This window comes from Hippocampus bargibanti, linkage group LG15 (assembly GCF_051943395.1).
Source record: "Hippocampus bargibanti isolate YZ-2025 linkage group LG15, ASM5194339v1, whole genome shotgun sequence".
In the NCBI taxonomy this organism is placed as follows: domain Eukaryota; kingdom Metazoa; phylum Chordata; class Actinopteri; order Syngnathiformes; family Syngnathidae; genus Hippocampus; species Hippocampus bargibanti.
In genome coordinates this window covers 7,122,833-7,147,955 of record NC_142748.1, presented here as the reverse complement: position 1 = coordinate 7,147,955, position 25,123 = coordinate 7,122,833, and the positions used below count along the sequence as shown (strand labels likewise).

The following is a 25,123-nucleotide window of genomic DNA, read 5'->3' as shown; positions in this document are numbered from 1 at the left end:
TGATGCGTTACTGCCAACTATCGGTATGGAGTGTGAATCATGGATCTCCACTGCTGTAATAATAATAATAATAATAATAATAATAATAATAATAATACGTTTCATTTATAGTTTTGTGTGACATTTTATAGTTAAAATGAATGGGGGCTGACTGGTGCCTGTGGACATCACATCGAGCCTATTTTACATATATACAAAGGATATAAATATGGAAAAAAACGATTATTCAAATGAACACATGAAATATAAATGTCAATCCCTCCCCAAATGTTTTATTCATCATAGAAAAAAGACATAAAAATTGTATGAACTCCATATTCATGTTCATCGATCCATCCATGCGAGGCCGTCTGGTGTAGTTCTATTTGTGATCGGTAGACGGCGTAAAGCAGCCCGGTTCTACCAGTAAAAGCACACAAAGAAGAATACAACTTCCGTCGTCCATGAAAATCGCTACTGCACATGCGCAGCAGCCTACACGTGAAGCAGACGTTTGAGATAGTTACAAGTTGCAACGTTGTTCCGGATAGTAGGAAAAAAACAAACCATCTAATTTTACGTTTTGATCTTTCCAAATCCACATCAAAGAAAAGACTCCTCAGTGAAGCATTTCGCCGAGAGGGACGACATATCAAGAATATTTCACAATGGTATGTTTTTTGACGGAATGGACCGTGCAGGCTATTAGCACGTGTATGCTAACTACTAGCAGCGAGAAGCTTGCAAATCGTTGCGGTTACAACGAGTGCATTATGAATAATTTCACTGTTTCCTTATGGCATCGTGTGTATTATTTTGTGTGCAGACTGAAGCCCCAGTGAACCCAAAGGCCTACCCGCTGGCCGACGCCACTCTCACCAAAACCATCCTGGACTTAGTACAGCAAGCATCCAACTACAAACAGCTGAGGAAGGGGGCCAACGAAGGTGAGGTTACTTCTATATGTTTGGAAATAATTTTAGGTAATTTAAAAAAAAAGCTATGGTGAGTTTCTTTTGTGAATTTTATACCAGCAACCGAAGTAAAATGTAAGTTTCTTTCCCTCCTTCCAGCCACCAAGACCCTAAATAGAGGAATCGCAGAATTCATCGTGATGGCTGCTGATGCTGAACCACTGGAGATCATCCTCCACCTTCCGTTGCTGTGCGAGGACAAAAACGTTCCATATGTTTTTGTCCGTTCCAAACAGGCTCTGGGTCGAGCCTGTGGGGTCTCACGACCTGTCATTGCTACCTCGGTCACCATCAAGGAGGGTTCTCAACTGAAACCCCAGATCCAGATGGTCCAAGTGGCCATTGAGAGACTGCTTGTTTAATCACGAATTCTGTGACAATTTAGAAAAAAAAGTTTTCTGTTAGGTATGTGTCTCATGGCTTTGCCTATTTAATAATAAAACATTTTAAAATGTTTTTTTTTTTTAATTCTTGTTTTATTACACCACATGCGGATCATAAGGAAATGCATTCATTGTGGAAAATATTGTCAAAACAAGTAAAAACATCATTTTTGTTGACAGTATTTTACCATGAAGATACTCTGTCTGTGTGAAAGTAACAGTCCTGAGTCATCAGTCAACATAAAAATTTACAGAATTTATGTTAAGCAGATTCCTTACTTACATATTTGAGTTATTCCCGGTTGAACGGAGTTACCGTTGATGGCTACCTAGCAAGCTTTCTATTTGCTATAGCTGTCTAACTAGTAAGTAAGGAATCTGCTTAACATTAGTTATCAAGTAGACAGGATGAATTTAGTACAACGTTTACAGAATTTACATTATAAATATGGATTAAAATGGAATTTAACTACTCCACAAATTACTGGATGATAAAAAAAATGTGTGAACAGAATGCAAGTGAATTTGTAGATTATTTTTACTGTGCCCGTTTTTCCTGAGCATGTTGAAATGTGTAAAACATTTTTAATTTGCCACAGTGGCCCTTTTCAAATAAACTAATTTCCTGCAAGTGTAATTTTATTTATGCCCCACCTCCTCCAAACTGGGCCTCACAGAGTCGACAGAAGAAGCTACACTCCTTCGACACATGTCCCTGAACGCAGCACGCAAAACATTGACCGCGACTATTAAAAAAAAAGTCCAAAGTCTTGCAAGCAACTAGGATGGAGACACCGGCTATTATTTCGGAACATCAAGTATCTCGTCTGTTACACTACGAGGAACTTGTCCCTGTTCTGGAAGAAACTTTGGCTATTTTTTCTCGCAGGAATGTTTCAGAGGTGATCCAACCCGTGAGGTCTACTTTGCCGTTGAAGAAAGTGAACGGGTAAATGATACTCACAGGCCATTTACACTATCTGCGACAAAATGTGAATGGCGGTGGTTAATATAGTAAAACAATACCAATGCATTATGAAAATTTCCGCTGCCATGTTTACAGCGTTAACCGTAGTAGGAAAGTAGTAATTGGTGAGATCACAACTGATGCGCTTTTTTCCCCTGTCAACTCATCTGTCAGACAGCTTTTAAAAGGGTAACCCTGTTTAGTGTTATATGATTGAAACTATATTAAAAACGTTTGTCATATCCTATATTTTGTGTTTAAACTAACACTATAGTTAATAATTTCGAATATATTGACACAGATTTGTACTGTTCGTGGACAGACCGAGGAACTGTTTTCAATTGTAGAAAAAAAATATTTTAAACAGAGCGATGTGTTTGATGCCGGCATATATGGAAAACAATGGAATCCTGAGCACAAAGTTCGTGGGTGTCTACAACCGTGAGAAAGGTTCTAAACTGCCTTCGGTTCAAGCAACGGTGGTGCTCCTTGACCCCGAGAGCGGAAGCCTGAAGGCCGTGAGTGGTACTCGGAGTGCTTGCGAGCGTTCCACGTTGGCGGCTTTAACTTAAACGGTTACACTGATGTACAGGTGATGGAGGGAAACGTCATTACGTGCATGAGGACAGCCGCGGTGTCGGCCATCTCCGCTAAGGTTTGCTCTCTTTCACCCCTTTTTGGGTTGAGCGTTAAAAAATGTATATACACTCAGAGTGAGTAAAATCTGTTCATTCGTGCAGTTGCTGATGCCCGCCCAAGCAAAGGTGCTGGCCATCTTGGGAACAGGAAACCAAGCCCTGAGCCACTACAGTCTCTTCACTGAGATGTTTTCATTTCATCAAGTAAACAAGATAGTTTAGCACACAATGCTCAGTGTACATTGTTTAAATCAATATTAGCAACCGCGTGTGTGTGTGTGTGTGTGTTTTTGAATATTTACCTTAGCCTTTTTTTTATTGGTAAAAGGTGCGCATGTGGGGCCATAGGAAAGAAGGGATGGACAGGTTTCGGAGCTCCATCAATGGTCCGGTGACCTTCTGCGACTCCGCCGAAAAAGCAGTGACGGGAGCTGACGTCATTGTGACGGTAACCTCAAGCTCAGAGCCGGTTCTCATGGGTCACTGGGTCAAACCGGGAGCGCACGTGGCAGGTGAGCTTGTTTGTTTTTTTTTTTTCTTTACAATTACCAAATATAATTGCAAACGAAATTTAAAAATTTGTTACCGGGCAGCGGTGGGTGCTTGCAGGCCAGACTATCGAGAAATGGACGACGTGCTGATGAAGGAGGCGGTGGTGTATGTTGACAGCAGGGAGGGAGCCAGAGTTGAGGCCGGTGACATCATTCTCTCCGGGGTCGGACCACTTTAGAGTTCTTTTTATCCATCAGTTCAAGTATGGCTTTGTGGGGCCACCTCGGATAATTTTATAGGCCACCATCTTGGGTTTTTCAGGTGGAAGTGTTTGCAGAGCTGGGAGAAGTTATCAGCAAAGAAAAACCTGCATTGAGAGAGAAGACAACAGTGTTTAAATCACTTGGTGAGCACAACCTGATGTTAGTTTACTCCAGAACAATATGTCAATATTTATTTTTTGAATAGGATTGGCTGTTGAAGATGCAGTGAGTGCCAAGTTGGTGTTTGACAAATGGAAAAAAAAACAACAACCAACAAACCCTGAAGACACTTAGCTCCAATTTTATTTGGCAAACATTACCTGGGGGATGGTGGTGGGGGCTCTCTGGTGTAATTCTGTTGAATTAATAATACTACATTTAATTTATAAGCATCTTTATAAACTCTCATGGTCAGTTTACAGTCACAGGATACGTTTTGCAGTGGGTGAGCAGCAGCAGCCACACACGCCAGCTTCACTCAACCCGAAAGTAACTCAAATAGATGGAAAGCTAGCTAGCTAATTGTTAGCTACCAATATATCTACCAAATAGATATATAGTTAAAAAGCTAGATATATAGTTAAAAATAGAGAGCTATATACCTAATAGCTAGCTATATAGCTAATAGATAGCCTCCAGCTAGCTAGACAGCTAATAGATAGCAAATAAATGAACAGTTGGACCGTTTCCAAAGTACAAAACACCCAGAACCCGCTTCCACTCAACTGTAGTGCACCCCAGTGAAAAACAACCAATTACATACTGTAATCAATACAAATAATTCTAACACGGAAGAGTTTTTAATGACTTTATTTACTTACAAAACATGGAATCATACCATATTAGGCAAAAAAAAAAGGTAAATCCAAGTGTGCACGGTGATACTTCACTGAAACAAGGAGTCAACTTGATCGTTGCTCATTATGCAGAAGGGGGGGGGGGTGATTCAAGTGTGCGACACACAGCAACGAAAGAAGATAGATTGTGGAGTATTAATATCGGGAAAAGCAACTAAGTGTAAGAAACATATAAAATCTGCGCTTTTTGTTTTGTTAACGTTGAAATACTGAATTAATACGGACAACCTTGACGGACGGACGGACGGAGGCTTCTCATCAAGCATTCAACTGATTTTTCTTAAACATGAGGCATTATCTGTCATTAGGGAAAAAGACATGTCAATCAAACTTTTTTTTTTTAAACTGGGGTCCTTAAATCACAAGAGAATAAAAAATGTCAGTTTGAATTTTTTTTCCCCACCCCTGGAAGTGTTTTTTTTTTAGTGTTTTTTTTTCTTATGATAGCTTTTGTCACGTCATGAAGGCCTCAGGAATTTCTATCTAATGTAAAAATGTCTTCAAAAGCTCTCACAACTTACTTCATAAGCACAACATTGAATACAAAAGAGTTGACGTATTTAGGCAGCCAGGATGCTCTTGATTAAATGAAAATTTAGACTTTTTTTTGAGGGGTGGTGGTGGAGGAATAAACGAGCCTGACAAGAGCACTGACCTTTAAAAAAAAAAAAAAAAAAAAAAATGGAATTAACAGGAAAGCAGTGTAGCAAACTGTTCAAGCTTGCCGGCGTGAGTTTGGACTCCCAACTGCTTCCATTGCTGCAAGTTGTTTTACAAAACGCTGCACTTCCTTCTCCTCTTCTTGACGGGCGGTGGACAAAGGACCGCCCGGATGGCTTCGTCGAACACCGTTTTAAGGCCGCGTTGCGTCAAAGCCGAACACTCCAGATATTTTACGGCACCTGGTGGATAAAACAGAAATATGGAAATAAATGTCATTTAAAATAGGGTTCAATGATGCTGAAAATAAATCTCAATCTAAGCCCCCCCATTCAAGATTTGATTTTTTTAAACTCAAATAGATAGCGAGCTAATAGATTGCTAATAATAATAATACATGTCAAGCTAATAGATAGTTGGAATACGCATTTTTGTTTGTCACTCACTTATTTCCTTCGCCATGGCCAAGCCCTGAGGGTAAATAATGGGCGCCAGTTTCTTCTCCTTGAGCTTCTCGATGGTGTCCTTGTCATCCCTCAGGTCAAGTTTAGTGCCCACCAGAATGATGGGGGTGTTGGGGCAGTGGTGTCTCACCTCGGGGTACCACTGATGAGCAAAAACAACAAAAAAACAACGACTGGTTTAGAGTGAGTAGAATTGAAAACAACAAGATGGAAAACTATTACTCTCACCTTGGCGCGGACATTTTCAAAAGAAGCGGGGCTAACTAGCGAGAAGCAAATCAGGAACACATCCTAAGACAGGAAAAAGGCAAATAACATTACAGACTTTTGTAATAATGTTTCTCTTACACATTTACAGTCAGTTTGACACACAATGCGTAAATCTCCGTTTTATGGTTGGGCTGAACTTCAAATGGGTGTGGCTATAAATAGCTTCCTTTTTGAAGATACGTTCCACCTTTGGCTAATTCTAAACTCGCCTCTCTCACCTATTTCGGGTTCTAAAGACATTAAGTCAAATCTCATGTCCTGAAAAACTGGTTAGCCACGTCATGGTCGCATTCTTGGGTGATTTTAGTGACAGATTAAATTTGATTCATTCAAATGCCGGAAGAAAAAGGAACTGAAAGTCACAAAGGGGTCAAAACTGTTTGTATTCCTGCAGAAATGGTGTTGCCTTAAGACCGACTCCCACTCTCTTAAGCACAGAAGTATATTTGTTATGAGGACAAAAGGCAGTAACAATAGGTCTTTTCACTCCTTCCAGCTGCCACCCAGACTGTGTATGGGTACTATGGATACAAGGCTCCGAACTGCTGAGTGTGCACAGTCTCGTCTGAGCCTGAAAATGACTCAAAACAGTCTGCGGTGAGCTCTAGGGGTGACAACCAAGTAGTGCTAATCTACGTACAGTTTGCGGGTAGGACAGCGGCCTGAGTCGGTCATAGTCCTCCTGTCCCGCAGTGTCCCAAAGGCCGAGGTTCACCGGCTTCCCATCCACCATCACATTGGCTGAATAGTTGTCGAATCTGAGGGCAGATAAAGTACAAAGTTAAAATAATTGAGAGGTAGACGATTGTTAAGTCTTTTTAAGTTCTGGTGTTGCTTACACGGTGGGGATGTACTCTCCGGGGAAAGCATTGGTAGTGTAACTGATGAGCAGGCATGTTTTACCCACAGCCCTGAGGTAACAAACACAAATAAACATCAGTCATCAGAACATTAAAGTTGCTCTAAACAGACCCTAAACACTACACTGAAATGACACATATGCATTATTGAGGTAGGTGATGTAAGCTTATGCTGGAAAAAAATTACTTCATAGCCTGGTTGGCATCAGGAGACAAAGCAAATGACAAAGGGGAAAGAAAAAAAAATTTTGAATACTGGAATGTCATTGTCTTTTTTCTGTCTAAGATCATTGCAGATAAAATCGACTGTCAACAGAAACGCCTTTGATTGACTTTTTAACTTTGTATTTTTATGAAGGCCTTCTCGCTCAGCCTTTCGGAACTTGCCCTGCGTCCAAAGGTAGCTTGATAAGTGCGCTTGTTTTGTCATGAGAAATAGTCATAGCAATTGATAAATTTAATATATCCGTCAATGTTCATTTTTTATGTCTTATGTATGAAACTGTGTTAGATTTTGGATATTGGGGAGGATAAGTGTGCCTACTGTAGCGATCTGGAACAACAGCTGTTGCTCATATTGACAGCCTGTTAGCCGCTAACTGGGTCGACGTAAGTAAATAAACGAAAACACTTCAGGCCATCAAATGACATCATCGCAGTTTCAGAAATCGCCGAAAACGTGCCACGGAAGAAAAAAGTTGGAACTCACCCGTCACCCACTACCACACACTTGATGGCCTGCATCAGGGGAACGCTCCTTGATAGCTCGGTTAGCTTATCTGGCTAACGCCAGTCGAAAATCAACAGGTCCTAAAAAACGGGAAAGCAGTGAACGTAACACCGCTTGTTTGAATACTCGGATGTCAAAGGAGACACTTCCGTAGCTTATGCGGTAAAACGAGACGGACAGAAAAAGTTGGTCAAGGGAAGGCAACACCCAAGGAAGAAGACGTAAAACAACAACTCTGAAATGGAGATTAAAGGCAAAACCAACCGCAGTTTGTTGAGCGATGAAGCCGGAGAATCCCTGCAAGGCACATCCGGTCAAAGTGGGAAAGAGAAATGCTGCCCTCTGCTGTTTGAAACTGGTATTGGGATACCTGACGTCATCAGCAATGCATACATTCTGTTTTAAAAACAAAAGGAATTAAAAATACATTTTTGTGTTTGGAAGTTGAATCATTCGTTTTGAAAAGCTCTTTTGTTGCTGTTTAAAATTGTATTACTATAGTTCGGAAAATGTATTTATATTTGTGTAATTGAGCGATGGAGATGTCATGCCTGTCAACGTATCCGTTTTCCATATATTTTGTACTTTTTTATCATTTCAAATATTGTACGGCGTACTACAATTTTTATACGGGGATTTTTTTTAAATTGTGTACCTATCTTACAAAGACCATTTTGGCTCAAATCCAGTTTGTCCTAACTGCTGCTAACTAATTGCAATGCTTGCGCCGATCGCTACTATTGTCACGGCAAACCAGCAAAATCAATCCTCAATCTGATATATTTTTTAAATTCCTGCATATGGTTGGATTGATAAAAGCATAACGTGCACATAAGCTGTCTGCATTTCCGCTTGTGTTAGCTTTTTTTCAAATCATTTTAAATAATGTACAGCGTACTACAACTTTTAAATGGGAATTGTAATAATTTATAATGGCAGCCAAGGTTGACAGTTATGAGACAGTTACGCGGTTTCATATGTTGTCAGTCACGCTTTCTGTCCCTCAGTCGGTTGTTCTCCTTCAGGCGTGGTGGTTTCTTAAAAAATAAAATGTCCCGTATCCTATTTAACATGGTTCTTGACGCTGATATGTAATTTTGAAAATGTAAGCAGCCATTTTGAAAAAAAGGCTGGTAAATGTGCATGTCTCTGTTTTTGATAAATAGCTGAATTTGTGGTCATTTTGATCACATGCTATTGACATCCAATTGTTATTGTTTGTGTGTTTTTGTGTGTGTTCCAAATGTTGGCCCTGCATGGATTGCGCTCGTCTACATTCAACAAGTCTGGATGAAACGAAAATCAAAGCTCAATTTTCAATAGCATTTAGGAATGTGTTGACAAGCTTTTTCGATTTGAAGCGTCATTGTGTTACTTCCCTTTGGATTTAATCAACACGAGTGGCTTTTCATGAGCGTATCAGCCTGTAAATGCATGCGCTTGGCCGATATATGTGGTCATCTGTCAGCACTCTGCAACTCTCTGGGTCACTTCATCCTCATCTGTTGGGATGTGTGCATGACATATCTTAATGTGGTTGACACGTATCGCCTTGTAGGGGCTTGCTTGTAGCACTTCCGTCCTACTTTTTTTATGTGACCATATTTTAGTAGTAGTTAGCAGAGATGGAGTTTATAGGTCAAAAATTAATCATCAAAGAATGAAAAACTATTTGTGGTTGCCATCAGTGTCCTCTAACATGTCGTCGGGTACAATGCATGCTATTCATGGGAAGTTTCTCAAAACCGGATGTGTTGGGAAGTTTTTCTCAAAACCGGATGTGTTCTTTAATCAATCTTATAGTGCAAATAATCTATTTTATCGTCACATCCAGAAATAAATTGCGGAAATATTTGACACAGCCCTAATTATAGTCCAAAATTGGCGTCACGCGAGAGCAATTATACAAGCACATGAGACGACATTAGCAATACATCCCGTGCGTCCCTGCCCGTGTGAACTCGTGACTTAGTACACTTTTCCTGGGATGCAAAAATAACCATGTGACCCACCCCCAAAAAACGTATTTTCTGCACTATAAGGCACACCTAAAAGAATATATTTTTTCAAAAGCTGACCTTATGCATGAAAAACGCTGTGTGATGTGTCATTCATTGAAGGTTTCCATTATAATGCGGTGCACCTTATGCATGGAAAATGTTGATGATGTCATTTGCCTTATATTCCAGAAAATACGGTACTAGTTATATCTAAATGAATGTGTGCAATAGCATCACCACCATTTTTTTCAACGCGACAAACCCTCCTCATTCATTTTCACGGCCATGCGCGCGGTCGCGCACCCGCCTCTATTGTTTGCAAGGGGGCGGGGCTAGCTCACATCGACGGCGGTTTGCAGGGAAGAGAATGTGAACGCACTCGCAGGGGATGAATCAGACCAGAGAGGTGTCAAGGGGCGGTGGGGGGGAAGAGAACGGTCTGGTCGCAGGGGTGGAGGGGGACGCGATGCCATTTCACACGTCCTTTCCTCACAATTAAAAATCTGATTAGCATGTATTCGTCGGGGGCAGGTGGCTTGGGTTACTTTGCGTAAGTGGCGCTTGATACGCGGCATCATCTGCTGATCTCCGGACAGACGTCTGACAGCCGGTTTGTCACTGAGGAGAGCTATATTTATTTTAAAAAATACTAATAAGAAAGGGAAAATATCTTTTTTGTGTGTGTGGGTTCATGCGGACACACCTTGAGGAGGACTGCCCTGTCACCACGCCAATGAATATGGATGAAGACAATCACGGTAAGGATGTTTTTTTTCGCTCCTTGGTATGGATGGTCACGCTCAGAGTCCATCGGTGCACTAGTAAAAATAAAAATAATGAAGAGGAAGGGGGGTGGGTTAAACCATTTTGCACAAAAAGAGCTACTATCCACCCACCCTTGCAGGTAATTCAATTTTCTTGCTCAAGGCATGTGACCATGCTTGCTCCTTTCAAAACAAAAAACGTCAGTTTGAGGGCATTTTTCCAAAATAAATTCTCTTTGGAGACCTTGTTGCAAGGTCTCTCTATCTCACACACAGGCGCACAATCCTCCATTTGAAGTCTGCAAACTGGGTGGAATTGATAAGATAAACGGATAGCGGGCTGACAAACAAGCTCTCGCTTTTTGCTTTGTAGTTTTTGCTGATGAAATCCAGCAGCCAGCGAATGTCTCTTGATAAGTGAATGCGATGGGAAAAGTGTGTCATGCAAATCATCACGTTGGGTCAGCTTTTTATTTTGTATTTTGTCGTAATACTGGATTTGGAACATTAGCGCAATGGTCCTGTATTATGGAACTTAGTGAACAATAGTGAATATGTGGGAGGGAAAAAATAATAATAATTATACATGCATGAGAACTTCAAGACCACCTATAAACGCTCAAAATTGACTGTGGACTCCTGAATGTGGAAGCAAATTCTGTTTTTCTATGAGGCAAGCCGAAATCAAGCTCCTTCGATCACTTCCACATTTGACCTGAGTATAATAACAGCGAATAGGTGAGTTTTACAGCCAACAACAGAGTATAGATTCCCTTCAAAATCTCTCAAATGCCATCTCGCAATCAAATCAAACAAGCATCAAGACATGCTGTCTGTAACTGGACTGGAAACGGCCCCGTACCCAAGAAATAATTTCGCTAATTTACCACGAATGTTAACTTATTCACTGCCAGACATGTGCAAAAATGTGTCGCTCCAGTGTCAGTGTTTTTGTCATTGTCACTCAAATTCCAGGACCCACAGAATATTGAGTTTTTAGGACTACATAAACATTCAGTGCAGTGTAAGAAATCTTAGATTGTCTACTTTTATCAGAAAAAAAATAGTTAATTTCTAAATAATATGGGTCTGGAGTTATATGATCTTGAAATGAGGGTGTCAGTCCAAAATACAATGCAATACATACATATTGTTTTATATAGCGCTTTAACAACAGCTAAGGCTAGAATCAATCGCTAAAATGGACAAAAGGGAAATACTGCCTTCTTGTGGAAAAGAGAAAAAACATTGCCATAGGTCTGGCCAGCGCTTTATCGACACCTAACTTAACATTGCTTTCATGCACACTTTGATTCAACGCCGGTGTCGCATTGTGAGCCTGTCAGCCAAAAACAGATACGCAACAATATGTCACATTCCTGCGCAGCGCCATGCCAGATTCCATTCTATCACATGCGCAGCGCACTTTGCTTACTTGTCAAAGCGAGGCCACGATTTGTCCAACCGATGATAAAAAAGTCACTCGATGGTTGGATGGCAGATTGGATTATGAAATCAAACTTAATTATGTACGCCATGGAGGAGAGGCGGTAGTAAAACAGGCCAAAATTTCAACACTGGAGATGACGAATGTACTTGTAAGTAAATTGTAGCAGTACAGTGTCAGCGAACTAGACATAATCAATCAATGGTTTGTTTGATGGTACTCGTGAAACAAGTCGGCGGTTGCAATGTTTTTGTTTCAGCAAATATATCACAGCGAGCGCATGTTTTTTTTTGTTAAATGGACTTTTTTTAAAGTTTCACTCCAACTCCCTTTGCAGTAAAATTCCAAAATAGGATTCCAAAATATTCAATAGAAATAGCTGCAAACCAAGAGGAATCCAAAACGCTCATAAAACCAACAAAACCATTCAAAGTAATGAATCCAGTCTTGTGACTTTCTTTGTTTTCAAGTCATTTTGGGGAGAGGGGAGGAAGAAAAAACCTTCTATTTCCTGTTAATGTCTGTTGTTGGCTCATCTGCAGGGTAGAAAAATGCAATAAAAGCAGTGAGCCAAATTGAATTCCCCTCATCCAAATGTTTTTCAGCCTGTTCTAACCCCCCCCCCCCACCCACACCCACCCTGAAAAAAAATCTCCTTTGTGTGCCGACCAAGATTGACTACATGGCAATCCTTAGCCTGGTTTGTGTTGTTTAACGGCTTAAAATGAGATTTTACCAAGACGGTAATTTGCTTTTGACTGCCAAGATGGCAGCCTTTGTAAGACGACGGTAGAAGATTAAATATACCGATTACGATATGGCGTATGTTCCGCGCCAAACCAGACAGTAACAGTGAGTGAATTCACCAGAGAATAAGTGGAACCTTGTAAAAGTTGTTTTTTTTTTTTTACGATGAAGAGCCGAGAGAGGAGACTACATATGGAGCTGATTAAGAAAGGGACTGAGAACGTGTTCCCGTCACCATGGTAGTGGCGCGTGTAGGTGGATGGGATGGGTTCGCTCAACTAGTCTCTGGTGGATTTAACGGCTGTTGAAAAATGAGAAGCTCTCCAAAGGCTGTACGCAGGAGAGACGGAAAAGGCACTTGCCAACAAAAATAATAAATAAATGTTAAAAAAAAATGACTAGAATAATAACGAGTTATGCACAGATCTCTGCAGAGGTGCTTAGCTGGACCGAAGCAATCTTAAAGTGCAAAAGCACTACTTTTGTCCAAGTGAAGCTCCTCAACTTTCATCAACATAGTTCCCAGGCATGAAGATGCCATAGGAAAGATAGCAACGGTCGACTTTAATCCAAATGAAACTCCTTAACTCATATCGACATAGTTCAGCGGCAATAAAAATGTGGTAAAGCTCTATTTTAAATTGAAATGAAGCTCCTCAATTCACAATTTGAAAGGAGCATCAATGCAGGGTTTGGAATTGAAGCGGATTTACGTGGGACAATAGATGTGAGACAATCTCTTTTCGTCAATGGATGCTACAGCTTCGTATTTGCTTTCAACGTTTAGCTTGTAGCAGATGTTCACATTTCACCGTGATGTCTCTGATCCACTGGTGAAAAGGACGCTTTGATTATCTGCGCTGTTATCTAGAACTGCTTTATACAACAAAGATGGTGCAGAAAGTGCTGAAGATAGAATGACTGTCTTTGTGTTGTCATATTACTTTTGTTATTTTGACTTTAAGATGGGGTCGCAAGAGTGGCTGCCTTTCCAGCAGCTCCTGTATTTTGTTTTTCTACTTCTTCCTTTCCTTTCCTCCCATAACTTTGCGACTGTTAAATGTAAATTTCTCCACTACGAGACTAAAAAAGGCTAATCCAATCGAATCCAATGATACCAACAGGTGATGGCAAAGCACTACTTTTCTTTAAAGCTCCTCCACAATCTTATTATATAGATTTTTCTTTCGTTTTCTTGGCTCGCTTAGTAGTAATGGAGAACCGCGCTAACACCCAGCTCACTCTTACCATTATCAAATATCCTGGTGCACATCTATTTCATTTCCTGCACTTTGTTCGTGTTCAAGAACACATTTTCTGTCCTCTCAGTAAACGAGGTGAGAACATTTTGTATTTGACGTCAGTCTTTTCCGTGCAGAAGAAAGATGCAGCGCAGGTGACAAGCCACCCATGCAGAAACAGGAAACCTGAAGGCAAAGCCCCCCCCTTGGCCCTCCTATCCAAACGCAAAGACAATATGAGAGCATTTCAAAATTGCTTTTCATACTCGATACACATCGCAATAACGTCGTCGAGTTTATCCGCCGGATTATTACATTCATTCCGCTTCCTGTCCGTCACTTACCCGACGCCTCGGAGCGGGCAGCCGAGGTGAGTCGGGAAATTATGCTTCAAATACGTGTCACCTGTCAGTCAGAACGTCACTTTTGTTTGCCTTCGCTATTGAATCGCGACATCACTATGAAAAAATAAACCTCACCGATCCGTCCATCGATTCAAAAGTATTATCATAGCGCTGATGCTGAGCAGATGTGCGATCGAATGAGGACATCATGTGCGGACCACCCCCATCGCAAATGCGTTCTCAGCTGGAGGTCCCCATCCCCAAAAAAGCGAAGATTAACCCGTGCAATCAGCTTCCTTGAGCCCCGTATGCCCTGTGGGGTAGTTACAGCGAAAACTAGAAGCTCCCTAAATCTTTCTGCGCACGCAAAGAGGAGAGCATGTAAAGACAGAAAATACATTATAATTGTTGCGCATAAAATATAATAAATAACGTGAAAACAATCGGCACTATGTCATGGCTTGGAATTGAAGCGGATTTACGTGGGACAGGAGATGTGAGACTATTTTTTTCGTCAATGGATGCGACAGCTTTATGCTTGCTTGTAGCAGACGTGCACATTTCACCATGACACCCTTGATCCACTGGTGAAAGGGACGCTTTGATCCTTTCCTTTTTCATCTAGAACCGCTTTATATGACAAAGAGAGTGCAGAAAGTGCTTAAATTGGAATCCATGTGTCCTTATGTTGTCATTTTATTGTATTTTATTTTGTTGTTCTTTGGATTTTAAAATGGCGCCCCAAGAGTGGCTGCCTTAGCAGCAGCTCCTGTATTTTGTTGTTCTACTTCTTCCTTTCCTTTCCTCTTACTTTCATCACTTTGCTGCTGTCAAATGTAAATTTCACCACTGCGAGACTAATAAAAGACTAATCCAATCCAGTTTTGCCTCACTCGGCTAACAACGAGGCACTCGGAAGCAATGCAAATCTGGCATTCAATTTTACACTAACAGGAAATGTTGAAAGCGCAATTTATTCCACCTCCTACATTCTAATCACATCCCATCATTTTTTTTATTACTTCTTTATTTTTTGCACATCAGGCCCAAAGACACACACACACACACACACACGAGCAATCGGCCTATCTCCCGCTTCACGTGCTTCCTTTTATCCGACCGAAAGCAAAGTAGGTTAGAATCAGGCAGCTGTAACATCTGTGTATAGGACGCCCATACATTACACTTCCGCTCGTATCGGGGGGGCTTTGAGGGAGGGAGGTTGGGGGTGGAGTGTGCGGGATTAGTGCCAGCTGGCCTTCCCGCTGAGGGGGTGTGTGTGTGTTACTCTCAAATCTAGCTATATAAATGAGGACCGTCATGTGAATGCTTATAGATTGGGAGGCTATTGAGGAGGGGGGTGTTGTATTAGATTAGAGACCCACTTGTTTGCTGGTAATGCAAAACGGAGCAACAGGGGTCATATTTTTTTGAGGTGGGTGGGGGCGGAGTTACGGTGGGTTAAGTCGCTAAATAAAGCCTGGGGGAAGCATGGCTAAATCCACTCGCAGTCCACGTTGAAGTGAGCGTGGGATTTTTACTCTCTGTGAGCGCTCTGTGTGCTTGATAACAATGTTTGCTAACAATGCTAAAGCAAGGAGCATGCTGGATTTTACATTCGGCAGAAAAAATAGCATAGTCTAAGTATCTATTTATTTTAGCATTTTAGCGCCGACAATTTTAATCAGGTTTAATACGAAAGACATAAAGTATTGGAAAAGTGCTCTTCATGAAATCCATTTGTACCCTCCGGTTCTAGCGCGAGTGCAAATGTGCTTTTTGGGAGATGCGCATGAACAAACGCCTCCTTCGTCAAAGTTAGAAAAGTCAAGATTTGGATGCGTTTCGTTGAAATCAAAGCAACTGAAGTCAGTGGGTTGTTTTATCGGGGGGGACAGTTTTGAGTGTGCAAAGAGAGATTTACTCCGAAAAGTAGATTTGGGGGGATTTGCTTTTGGGAGGTAGCGCGGCTACAAAGGGGTCGCGGATGAGATTACGATGGGAGCCTCATATGTGGTTGGACGTTAAATCTTTTTTTTTTTTTGGGGGGGTCTCTCAAAGCAAAAAAAAGAAATACAAAAATCAATCACATGGGCCCAAGCCTTGTTTGTCATCTTCTTTTAACCCAATTAAGAAATGAGTCATAGAAGGTCACCGATGGAAGCGCGTTAATAATAGAATTGGCAGACCTGTTTTGTATAAAAGCCCCCTGCCCGCCATTTCCAAACAAGATTATCCGCAAAAGATGGGAGTGCAAGATTATACAGGACCATTTTATGAGTTTGGAACGACCCCCCCCCCCCCCCCCCCCCCCCCATTGTAGAATGCTAGTCACGGTCAGATCATCATGGTGCTGTTTTTTTTTTATGGCATAAGTTCATTAAATTTGAAATGAATCAAGATTGTAATCACGCGCGAGTGCACATTAGCTCGTTAGCTAATGTATGACCCCGGTGGGCATGCAGTCGATGCGTCACGGGGATAAAATACTCACTGGGATGGATGCTTCTACGCATTTGGTTTGGCGCTTTGCTGATGGAGGATTGTTTAGAGTTTCAGCTTGGATGGACGTGACGGGGTCGTGGTATCAACATTTTCCTACAAATAATAAAGACAAAAAAAAATACATAAAACACACAGATGCAGTTTGGCAGATGATAGTACGTTTTTATACACACATCCTTAAACATCCTATGTTACTTCATTTCTACTTATTTTTATATGTTAGTTTGGTCTATATATGTATGTAGTTTGTTACCTTGCATATCTGTAGTGTGTACCGTATATATCTGTATATTCGACTTATTTCAGTCGAATATCATATTTCACCCTTCTATCATGTAGTTGATAGGCCCCTTTGAAATGATTGTCAAAAACGTTCTATCAGCAGATGATTAGCAAAAAAAAAAAAAAAACAATAAAAAGAAGGTTTTGGGGTGTGTACTGCCATTCAAAGTTGAAGTTTTATGTCAAACTAAACATCAAACCATAGAAAATGACACATTTCTATATTTCAATCAGGCAAACACCCTGTGTGGGTATTTCTAAGTGACCCTGAAAGATTTGGCGACATTTTGTCTACAGTTTCCTCTCCCATTGAAAGTAAAAGAGTACTCGATAGACGAAGAAGAAAAATAATCACATCATAAACCGCAATATTGCATTTGGATCATTTTTTCTGGCCTAACACGCTTCAAATTTTTGATTCAAGCAGCATTATGTTCTTGGCTCGGATCCACGGACACATTACTTGTAAATTAATGTTCTTTTCCTCCCGACACGTAGGCGATAAGAAGCCCCGCGACACAAATTCAAACATATTTAAAGTGACTTGGTAGGACGGGATCGAGCTAAACAAGCATCCGTTACGCTTTCTCATGTCCTGCAGCTGAAAAGTTTAATCGGTGGAAAAAAAATCCCGCGTGGTTGAGAACGAATGTGGATCTGTGTTATTAATAGAATTCTCCCCCTGGGGCCGAGTGGGCCGAATCACTTTGAAATGGATTAATTAAAAGTCTTTCTCTCTTTTTTTTGAGTTAATTAAGATTGAAGGCGTCGCCTCGCTACATCCCGGCGAGGTGAAACAGTTAGTGACGCAGCAGCGATCGGCGGAAAAACACTTTATTTTTGGGGGTCAACGACAGATTGAATCTTTTTTTTTTCTTTTTTTCCGCGAACTGCGCAATAAACGACCGGCGCTTTCTCCATCACGTTTTTTGTCAGTTCCCGAAGATCTTTCCCTGGAGGAGAGGGATGAGCTGTGCAACATCCGGCGCAGGAAGAGAGAGTTGCTCGACGATATCGAGGTACGTGTGACTTGAAAGGCGTATGTCAAAAATGTCACACGCGATTTGAAAATCGAAATCAATCACCGATTATCCTACTTTTGCCCCATTGGTATCAAACGCCACGGCGACACATTCTGTGTCGATATTTCTCGCTGTCCAGAGGTTGAAGTTTGAAATTGCAGAGGTCATGACTGAAATCGAGCAGCTGACGTGCGTCGGTGAGAGGTAAGATGCTTTTCACATCAAATTTAGGGAAATATCGGAATTTTTTGGTGGACATCAACTTATTTCTTGACTGTACTTGTCAACAAATGTCATAGTAAAACATCCCAGAGAAACAAACAGATCGCTATGGGCAGGAAGAAATTCAACATGGACCCGAAAAAGGTATTCTTTGTCACTATCCACACATTTTCACTCTTTTAAATCATTCACTGCCAGGCGATGTGCAAAAAATGTATCTACTCCAGTGCCAGGGTTTTTGTCATTATTGCTCCAATTCCAGGACCCACAGAATATTGAATTTTAGGACTATATAAACATCCTATGCAGCGTAAGAAACCTTAGACTATCTTCTTTCATCAGAAAAAAAAGTTATTTCCTAAATGATATGGGTGTGGATTTATATGAGCTTGAAATGAGGGCAGCTGCCCAGAATAAAATACATACAAATTTGTTTATATTGCGCTTTAACAACAGTTTAAGCTGGAACAAAGCGCTAACATGGAAAAAGGGTAAAAGCTGCCCCTTTGTGGAAAAGAAAAAAATTGCCAGAGGCCATGCCCAGCCCTTTATCGGCACCCAAAGAAGAAAACAAAACCCGAACAAATTCGGGAATGGCGCTGGACGTCATATTTTCAATTTCCGTATAAATTCGTGAATGGCAGTGAATGAGTTAAATGGTTCCGGTTAGCTGTTTTAGAACATCTCCCCCCACCACCGCCCCTGATCCCTTCTCTAGGGAATCCAATTCCTACTGGAGAACGACCTCCTTCAGCGCACCCCAGAAGACATCGCCCAGTTCCTGTATAAAGGCGAGGGGCTCAACAAAACCGTCATCGGAGACTATCTCGGCGAACGGTGAGTCGGCAAATCTTGTTGGAGATTTATACGGCACGTTTTGGCTTCTGCCATTTTGTTTTTCTTCCATTTTTTTGTAATAAAAATGCAGGGGGAGTCCAAAAAGGGGGTAGGAATTAACAAGGGGGTAAGAGGGGTTGCCGTGGCAACCATTTTACAAGGTCACCTTATACTTTTACGATCATCTATTTTATGGTTCTTCTGATGGGGCAGTAGCAGGAACGATTTTTTTCCCCCATGACAAAATTATTGTAATTTCTTTTTGGTCACATGTGAGACGAAAAAGAACTGTTTTTAACTCATTCACGGCCATTCTCGAGTTTATTCGGGAATGGAAAAGCATGACGTGGAGCGCCATTCCCGAATTTGTTCAGATTTTGTTTTTTCTTATTGGGGCGATAAAGTGCTGGTCAGACCACTGGCAATGTTTTTCACTATCACAAGTGGGCAGCATTTGCCTTTTCAAAATGGAGGATCACAGAAGTTTTACCGCAGAAGTGGACAATGGACTGACAAACCGCAGTTGTGTGTGTTTTTTTTTTTGAGGTGGGTTCGCTGTTTTTCATCAACCGGGCACACGTGCCGAAAGCCTTAAGGGGGTTGGAAACGCAAAACCCGGGACGACCAGCTGTTTAAATGGATTCCACACGCAAGCTCTCAGCATCTTGTGCGAATACATTAGTCATGGTGACAAGATGGCGGAGGAAAGGCTTGTTTTGACACCTGTTTACGCACTTTTTTGCTTTTCCGACATTGCATCTGCTCGTTCGCCAGGGACGACTTCAACATCAAGGTGCTGCAGGCTTTCGTGGAGCTGCACGAGTTTGCCGACCTCAACCTCGTCCAAGCGCTACGGTCAGCAAGAAAAAAACAAGTTGTCAAACACAGCCTACAAGGGAACCCCCCCCCCAAATTCCATCTAACTTCCTGTTTCGTTTTCCAGGCAATTCCTCTGGAGTTTCCGTTTGCCAGGTGAAGCTCAGAAGATTGACCGCATGATGGAAGCTTTTGCTTCGCGCTACTGCCAGTGCAACCCGGGGGTCTTCCAGTCTACGGGTATGTCAACCCCATACGTAATAATAATTAATAATAATAATAATAATAATAATAATAATAATAATAATACATTTCATTTATAAGCGCCTTTCAGAACTCTCAAGGTCACTTTACAGTCACACTCAACCCGGAAGTAACTCAAATGCATGTTTAGGGTTCCTGTTACATCATAAATTATGACAGTCGAGCTAGCTATCAAGCTACCTATTTGCTATCTGTTAGTTATCTATTAGCTAGCTATTGGCTAGCTAGCCAGCTGACTAGCTATCTATTAGTTACCTATTGGCTAGTTATTAGCGGTCTAGCTGGCTGGCTAGCTATCTAACTAGCTATCTACTGTGTTCGCTATCTATTAGCTAGCTAGCTAGCTTTCTATCTAAATGAGTTAAGTGAACGCTGGCGCGTGTAGCTGCCGCTGCTCACCCACAGAAAAACGGATCCTGTGACTGTAAAGTGACGATCATAGTTTTGAAAGGTGCTTATAAATGAAATGTATTATTCTTATTATTATAAATAGATAGGAAGCTAGCTAGCTAGCTAATAGACACCGCAGTTCATATCCTTCCGAGGGTAAATCCAGCCCGCTGTACGCAAAGGTCGTTTAAAGTAGAGGGGTTATTGAAGCGTGGCTGCATTCGCTCATCTTTTGTTGAAAACAAAAAATAATAATAACACAAAATGACCCCCTTTGATTGGTTTCAGATACTTGCTACGTGCTCTCGTTTGCTATCATCATGCTGAACACCAGCCTGCATAACCCCAACGTCAGAGACAAGCCCCCCGTAGAGCGTTTCATCTCCATGAACAGAGGGATCAACGAAGGAGGAGACTTGCCAGAGGAGCTTCTCAGGGTGAGGCGTGCGGAGGGGGGGGGGTACGGCGGTGGCCTCCTTTGTCGTAAATGAGCTTTTTCTTGGCAGTTTTCTACTCTGACGGTCACCCTCTTCTCCCTTTTTCCGCAGAATCTTTACGACAGCATCAAAAATGAGCCATTTAAAATCCCGGAGGATGACGGGAATGATCTGACGCATACTTTCTTCAACCCCGACAGAGAAGGATGGCTCTTAAAGCTCGGTATGTCAAAAAAAATACAATGACAAAAACCCTGGCACTGGACTGGGCACATTTTTTTGCATGTCTGGCAGTGAATTAGTTAACTTTTTGGAAAACGTGATCTAAATCAATATGTATTGTATTGTATCGCGTAAAAATTCACTCACGGATACCCGTGTCAAAAAACGAAAAAAATGTGGGTCAATTAATAATTTCCCTATTGATGACAGCAGTTGAACGACTGCTTGGCGCAGTCCGCGGCAGAAGCGTTCCAGATTGTGCCGATTTCTGAGCCCCAAATATGTCGTTTTGTACGATGCAAGTTAATTACATCACTGAATATCCGCTAATCCGAATAATCTACTTTTATGAGCCCAACGGCAGCAGATGGCGGGATAGCCTCTTTGCATCTCTGCATTTTGGCCTTCAAACGCTGTCCTTGAAAGGGTTAATAGATTTTTTTTTTTATGTTATGTGAACGACAAGCCTTGAATGACATCCCAGCTGACCCCTCCCTATCTTGCCTCGTGATCACACTTCCACCTCCTCAGATGAAATTTTTATTTGAACCTTTGTTGCTATATTTTTACCCCCTGTTGTGCGCAGGCGGCCGGGTAAAGACGTGGAAAAGGAGGTGGTTCATACTCACAGACAACTGCCTGTATTATTTTGAATACACAACTGTAAGTATCATTTCTAACATGCAGGTTTTCCCCTTTAACCAAAACACACCACACACACACATCGCTTCCTGTGCACTCCCATTTAGCACAAGACAAAATGAAGGATGTGAGGTTCTTCCTCAAGGTCCACACACACACACACACACACACACATGCAGGCACACATCTGGCCCTGTAGTTATAATGGTGCACGGGGGGGAGGCAGGAGAGCATAGGTTTACATTTCCCAGGGGCACTGTCCCCTATATGACCGGGACGAACAAAAAAACAGTTGAAATTGCCACCCTCGTTGTGTTACCCTGACACAAAATCAGAAATGTGGATCGCAAATATAGTATATTTATTAGGCTGTTTTTCCAGAACCAAAATGGCCACTTTTGTCAAAGACACACCAAAAATACTATTAAGTTATGTGAAGGGGTTGAAAGTTGTGCTCTTTTTTCAAGGGGAAAAAAAACAATATTTAAGGCTGTTTTCCCTGAGAAAAAAATGTTAGGTGTTTATTTTTTAAATTTTTAGAATGAAAATTGCCACTTTTGTCAAAGATACACAAAAAAAACTATTCAGTCATGTGACGGGCAAAGCTGTGCACTTTTTTTCCGGGGGGGGGGGGGCAAATAACATTTGCTATTTCTGGAGAATTTGGTTAAATGTCACTAAAGGACTACTTTTGACCCAAAGATGCTATATAGAAGTTATATTGCGGTACCCCCGTTTTAAAATATTATTTGGGTGTGTGATATAATCTGTCAGTTTAGTTTTCACGTTTACTTTCAAGCCCAAAAAAATGGAGAATTCACTTACCTCATTCCCAACAAGCAGCAGTTTGAATGAACGATTCTTACAAAATACAGCAGATGGCTTTTTATTGCCACTCCCAGGTGCATTTCACTGTAAAAGAAGAAATAAATAGAATTACACAAAGTGTAAAAGCCAAATCTTTACAAACAATTGCAGGCTTAATGCTAACACACAATGTAAAATACCATAAAGGGGCTACTGAAACTAGCACTAAGACATCTATTTTAACAGCCAACGCATTTAGAGAAACAAGACAGTATTAATCATATGTATATATTCTTTATCATCAACAAAAAAACAAGAATATTACATCTTATTGAACAACATGGCCGTCTTTTTTCATGCAATCATGATTGACTAATATTCGCATTCAATTTAATGACTTTATTTTGATCTAAACAATGCTTCTTTCCAGGATAAAGAGCCCCGTGGGATTATCCCCCTGGAGAACCTGAGTATCCGAGAAGTGGATGAGCCCAGGAAACCGGTAAAGACACACGGCATTATTACCGATGTTTGCTCGAAGGCTGATTTTCACGTCTTGCTACATCTGCCCAGAACTGCTTCGAACTCTACAACCCCAGCCACAAAGGGCAGGTCATCAAGGCCTGCAAAACGGAAGCGGATGGACGTGTGGTGGAGGGCAACCACGTGGTTTACAGGATATCGGCCCCCACACCCGAGGAGAAGGAGGAATGGATCAAATCCATCAAGTGAGCACGACTGTATTTGTACGGATCCATTTACACTCAGGGGGCACTTAGCCACATCCCATGTGTCAGCTTCTCATGGGTGACCTTGACTACGACGCGTCACTTCTATGTGTGTGTGTGTGTGTGTGTCATGAATATCCAACACCAACACACAGTGGAAAGACACACCGACTGGTGACGGAATAGGGGTCTGTTTCTCACACTTCTACACAGATAACACACTGAGGTGACTTCTGCTTTGTTGGATAAGCTCACTTCCTTTTGATTAGTAAAAGCAAACACAGACACATACACACTGACCTTCTTATATGGAGTTTGTCTGATCTCTGGATCCTCCAACTCACTCTAATATGACCCTAATGAGTATGAGTGCTGAAGAAAAAAATGAATGGATGGCATTTCGGACCTCTGAATTTGATTACAGACCTCCTGTGCCCTCTAATGATGCTATGATCCATTTAGCATTGAAGTGCATGTGAATAGTGCAAGATTTTTTGGAGAAGTATGAGGCTGCTTCAACAATGCAAGTGTGCTAATGAATGCACGCTTTTACTTACTGCTTTTATATCAGCATTAGGTTGCTCACTGATGCTTTCTCTTCAATCCAGGGCCAGCATCAGCAGAGATCCTTTCTATGACATGTTGGCCACCAGGAAGAGGAGGATAGCCAATAAGAAATAACCAAAGGCTCCTTTCAACGTCCCTCTTTTGCATCACTGCCACCTGCAAGACTTGTGGAAACTGGGTTGAAATCAGTGAAGAACGACAGTCACAATATGTAGAACATTTTGGTGGGACATGTCTGGAAAGACTTTGACGCCCTCTGGGGGATGTAAGATGACATGGATGACATGTACTTCTTTAGCCAGAGGGTCATCTCCTGAAAGAAAGCGAGTTAATCAGCTGGTCTGATTTGTATATGCAAAACGCACTGATTTACTCCAACACACAACCCTAACACACGCAAAAACGGGTTGAGCTATTTGGCCTTAGGGTGAAATTTCACGATGAATTTAAATGACTCGGAAATGAGCTGCTAACTTAATGCAAACACACGGTGTAAAAGTAATATTGATGGTACGTTGTGGTAACACTTTAAGAAACTAAATTGAATACGAATGTGAACAAATTCAAAAAATACAGTCCTCACGTGGGTGAACACAATCAATGGGTTTGTGTGCCACTTTAGTCTATTCACGACCAATGACGAGAGACGCTTGACTGTCTTGTGTCTTATAAGATTTTTCTATAATATTATTACCCATCTGACGTGTGTTTAGACTCGGGGCCCACAATCTGGAATATTATAAATAGGTCATATTTTGGAGCAAAAAAAAACACGCGTACTCGTGAACCGGAAGCAGTTTAATTCCGCGGTGGTGACGTATGCGGAATGTAACCAATCCAAGAAGCGGCCTGGATGGCGAACATGGCGTCGCAAATAAAACCAAATATGTTCAGAATACACAGTCATTTTTTTATATCAAAGTGGGTTCCCAGACGTTATTTCCGAATTATCTTTTCTTCTTGCAATCACCATTTTTTAAAAACGCCCCTGTTCGGAAATACTCCATATCCGCATAACCGGAAGTCCTTGCATGCTCGTGTTCGCGTTTGAGATCACGTGTTATCACGCGAGATGTCTGCGTATCTGTCGGTCAAATTAATATCACTCATTAAATTTTAAAGTCATCCTTACATTCCACTCAAAACGCCAAATATCGTAACTTTTTTTGTCAGATCCTGTATTTTCGTTCAAAATACATATTCCACTTTTGGCCATACTGCTTAGCAGATTAGAAATTATTTGCACAACATAATAGTTGATGTCTTTAGCAACAACTGAACACACATTTGGTGAAAATTCAC

General features: G+C 41.3%; 4 protein-coding genes across 7 annotated transcripts; 3 read left to right on the top strand and 1 right to left on the bottom strand.

Moving 5' to 3' along the window:
• The first annotated feature begins 460 nt into the window (after positions 1 to 460).
• Positions 461 to 1,408, top strand: snu13b (SNU13 homolog, small nuclear ribonucleoprotein b (U4/U6.U5)). The gene is made up of 3 exons (XM_089015093.1): positions 461 to 650; positions 806 to 926; positions 1,053 to 1,408. Exons 1-3 carry the CDS (start codon positions 648 to 650, stop codon positions 1,313 to 1,315), a joined length of 387 nt encoding a protein of 128 aa, XP_088871219.1. The 5' UTR covers positions 461 to 647; the 3' UTR covers positions 1,316 to 1,408.
• Positions 1,409 to 2,053: 645 nt separating this feature from the next.
• crym (crystallin, mu) lies at positions 2,054 to 4,913 on the top strand. Its single transcript, XM_089015089.1, has 8 exons — positions 2,054 to 2,285; positions 2,671 to 2,821; positions 2,896 to 2,958; positions 3,044 to 3,145; positions 3,270 to 3,453; positions 3,535 to 3,656; positions 3,755 to 3,839; positions 3,902 to 4,913. The coding sequence occupies exons 1-8, from the start codon at positions 2,122 to 2,124 to the stop codon at positions 3,988 to 3,990; spliced, it is 960 nt and encodes a 319-aa protein (XP_088871215.1). The 5' UTR covers positions 2,054 to 2,121; the 3' UTR covers positions 3,991 to 4,913.
• Positions 4,491 to 7,928, bottom strand: LOC148887409 (ras-related C3 botulinum toxin substrate 1). Of its 2 annotated transcripts, XM_089015092.1 has the most exons (7): positions 7,802 to 7,928; positions 7,517 to 7,617; positions 6,787 to 6,858; positions 6,588 to 6,705; positions 5,906 to 5,968; positions 5,660 to 5,819; positions 4,491 to 5,455 (listed from the first exon to the last, which is right to left on the bottom strand). In XM_089015092.1, the coding sequence occupies exons 2-7, from the start codon at positions 7,549 to 7,551 to the stop codon at positions 5,325 to 5,327; spliced, it is 579 nt and encodes a 192-aa protein (XP_088871218.1). In that variant the 5' UTR covers positions 7,552 to 7,617; positions 7,802 to 7,928; the 3' UTR covers positions 4,491 to 5,324. The 2 variants fall into 2 exon arrangements, with proteins under 2 accessions (XP_088871218.1, XP_088871217.1); XM_089015091.1 differs by lacking the exon at positions 7,802 to 7,928 and having other exon boundaries at positions 7,517 to 7,795.
• Positions 7,929 to 9,930: 2,002 nt separating this feature from the next.
• LOC148887408 (cytohesin-3) lies at positions 9,931 to 24,422 on the top strand. Of its 3 annotated transcripts, none has more exons than XM_089015086.1 (13): positions 9,931 to 10,295; positions 17,804 to 17,886; positions 18,029 to 18,093; positions 18,189 to 18,255; positions 18,830 to 18,948; positions 19,723 to 19,803; positions 19,892 to 20,004; positions 20,707 to 20,855; positions 20,967 to 21,078; positions 21,664 to 21,740; positions 22,957 to 23,028; positions 23,100 to 23,254; positions 23,863 to 24,422. In XM_089015086.1, the coding sequence occupies exons 1-13, from the start codon at positions 10,229 to 10,231 to the stop codon at positions 23,933 to 23,935; spliced, it is 1,233 nt and encodes a 410-aa protein (XP_088871212.1). In that variant the 5' UTR covers positions 9,931 to 10,228; the 3' UTR covers positions 23,936 to 24,422. The 3 variants fall into 3 exon arrangements, with proteins under 3 accessions (XP_088871212.1, XP_088871213.1, XP_088871214.1); XM_089015087.1 differs by lacking the exon at positions 9,931 to 10,295 and adding an exon at positions 14,038 to 14,106; XM_089015088.1 differs by lacking the exons at positions 9,931 to 10,295; positions 17,804 to 17,886; positions 18,029 to 18,093; positions 18,189 to 18,255; positions 18,830 to 18,948 and adding an exon at positions 19,582 to 19,615.
• Positions 24,423 to 25,123: the final 701 nt, after the last annotated feature.

Excerpts from the sequence above, each read along its gene's own strand:
- LOC148887408 (XM_089015086.1), top strand. The coding sequence starts at position 10,229 with ATGCGGACACACCTTGAGGAGGACTGCCCTGTCACCACGCCAATGAAT. Across the intron at positions 20,856-20,966 it reads TGCCAGAGGAGCTTCTCAGG|AATCTTTACGACAGCATCAA; the intron begins GTGAGGCGTGCG and ends CTTTTTCCGCAG. Across the intron at positions 23,029-23,099 it reads TGGATGAGCCCAGGAAACCG|AACTGCTTCGAACTCTACAA; the intron begins GTAAAGACACAC and ends ACATCTGCCCAG.
- LOC148887409 (XM_089015092.1), bottom strand. The coding sequence starts at position 7,551 with ATGCAGGCCATCAAGTGTGTGGTAGTGGGTGACGG. Across the intron at positions 5,969-6,587 it reads CGCTGTCCTACCCGCAAACT|GATGTGTTCCTGATTTGCTT; the intron begins GTACGTAGATTA and ends TTCCTGTCTTAG. Across the intron at positions 5,820-5,905 it reads TTGAAAATGTCCGCGCCAAG|TGGTACCCCGAGGTGAGACA; the intron begins GTGAGAGTAATA and ends TTTGCTCATCAG.
- snu13b (XM_089015093.1), top strand. Across the intron at positions 927-1,052 it reads GAGGAAGGGGGCCAACGAAG|CCACCAAGACCCTAAATAGA; the intron begins GTGAGGTTACTT and ends CCCTCCTTCCAG.
- crym (XM_089015089.1), top strand. The coding sequence starts at position 2,122 with ATGGAGACACCGGCTATTATTTCGGAACATCAAGTATCTCGTCTGTTA. Across the intron at positions 3,454-3,534 it reads ACCGGGAGCGCACGTGGCAG|CGGTGGGTGCTTGCAGGCCA; the intron begins GTGAGCTTGTTT and ends GTTACCGGGCAG. Across the intron at positions 3,840-3,901 it reads AACAGTGTTTAAATCACTTG|GATTGGCTGTTGAAGATGCA; the intron begins GTGAGCACAACC and ends TTTTTTGAATAG.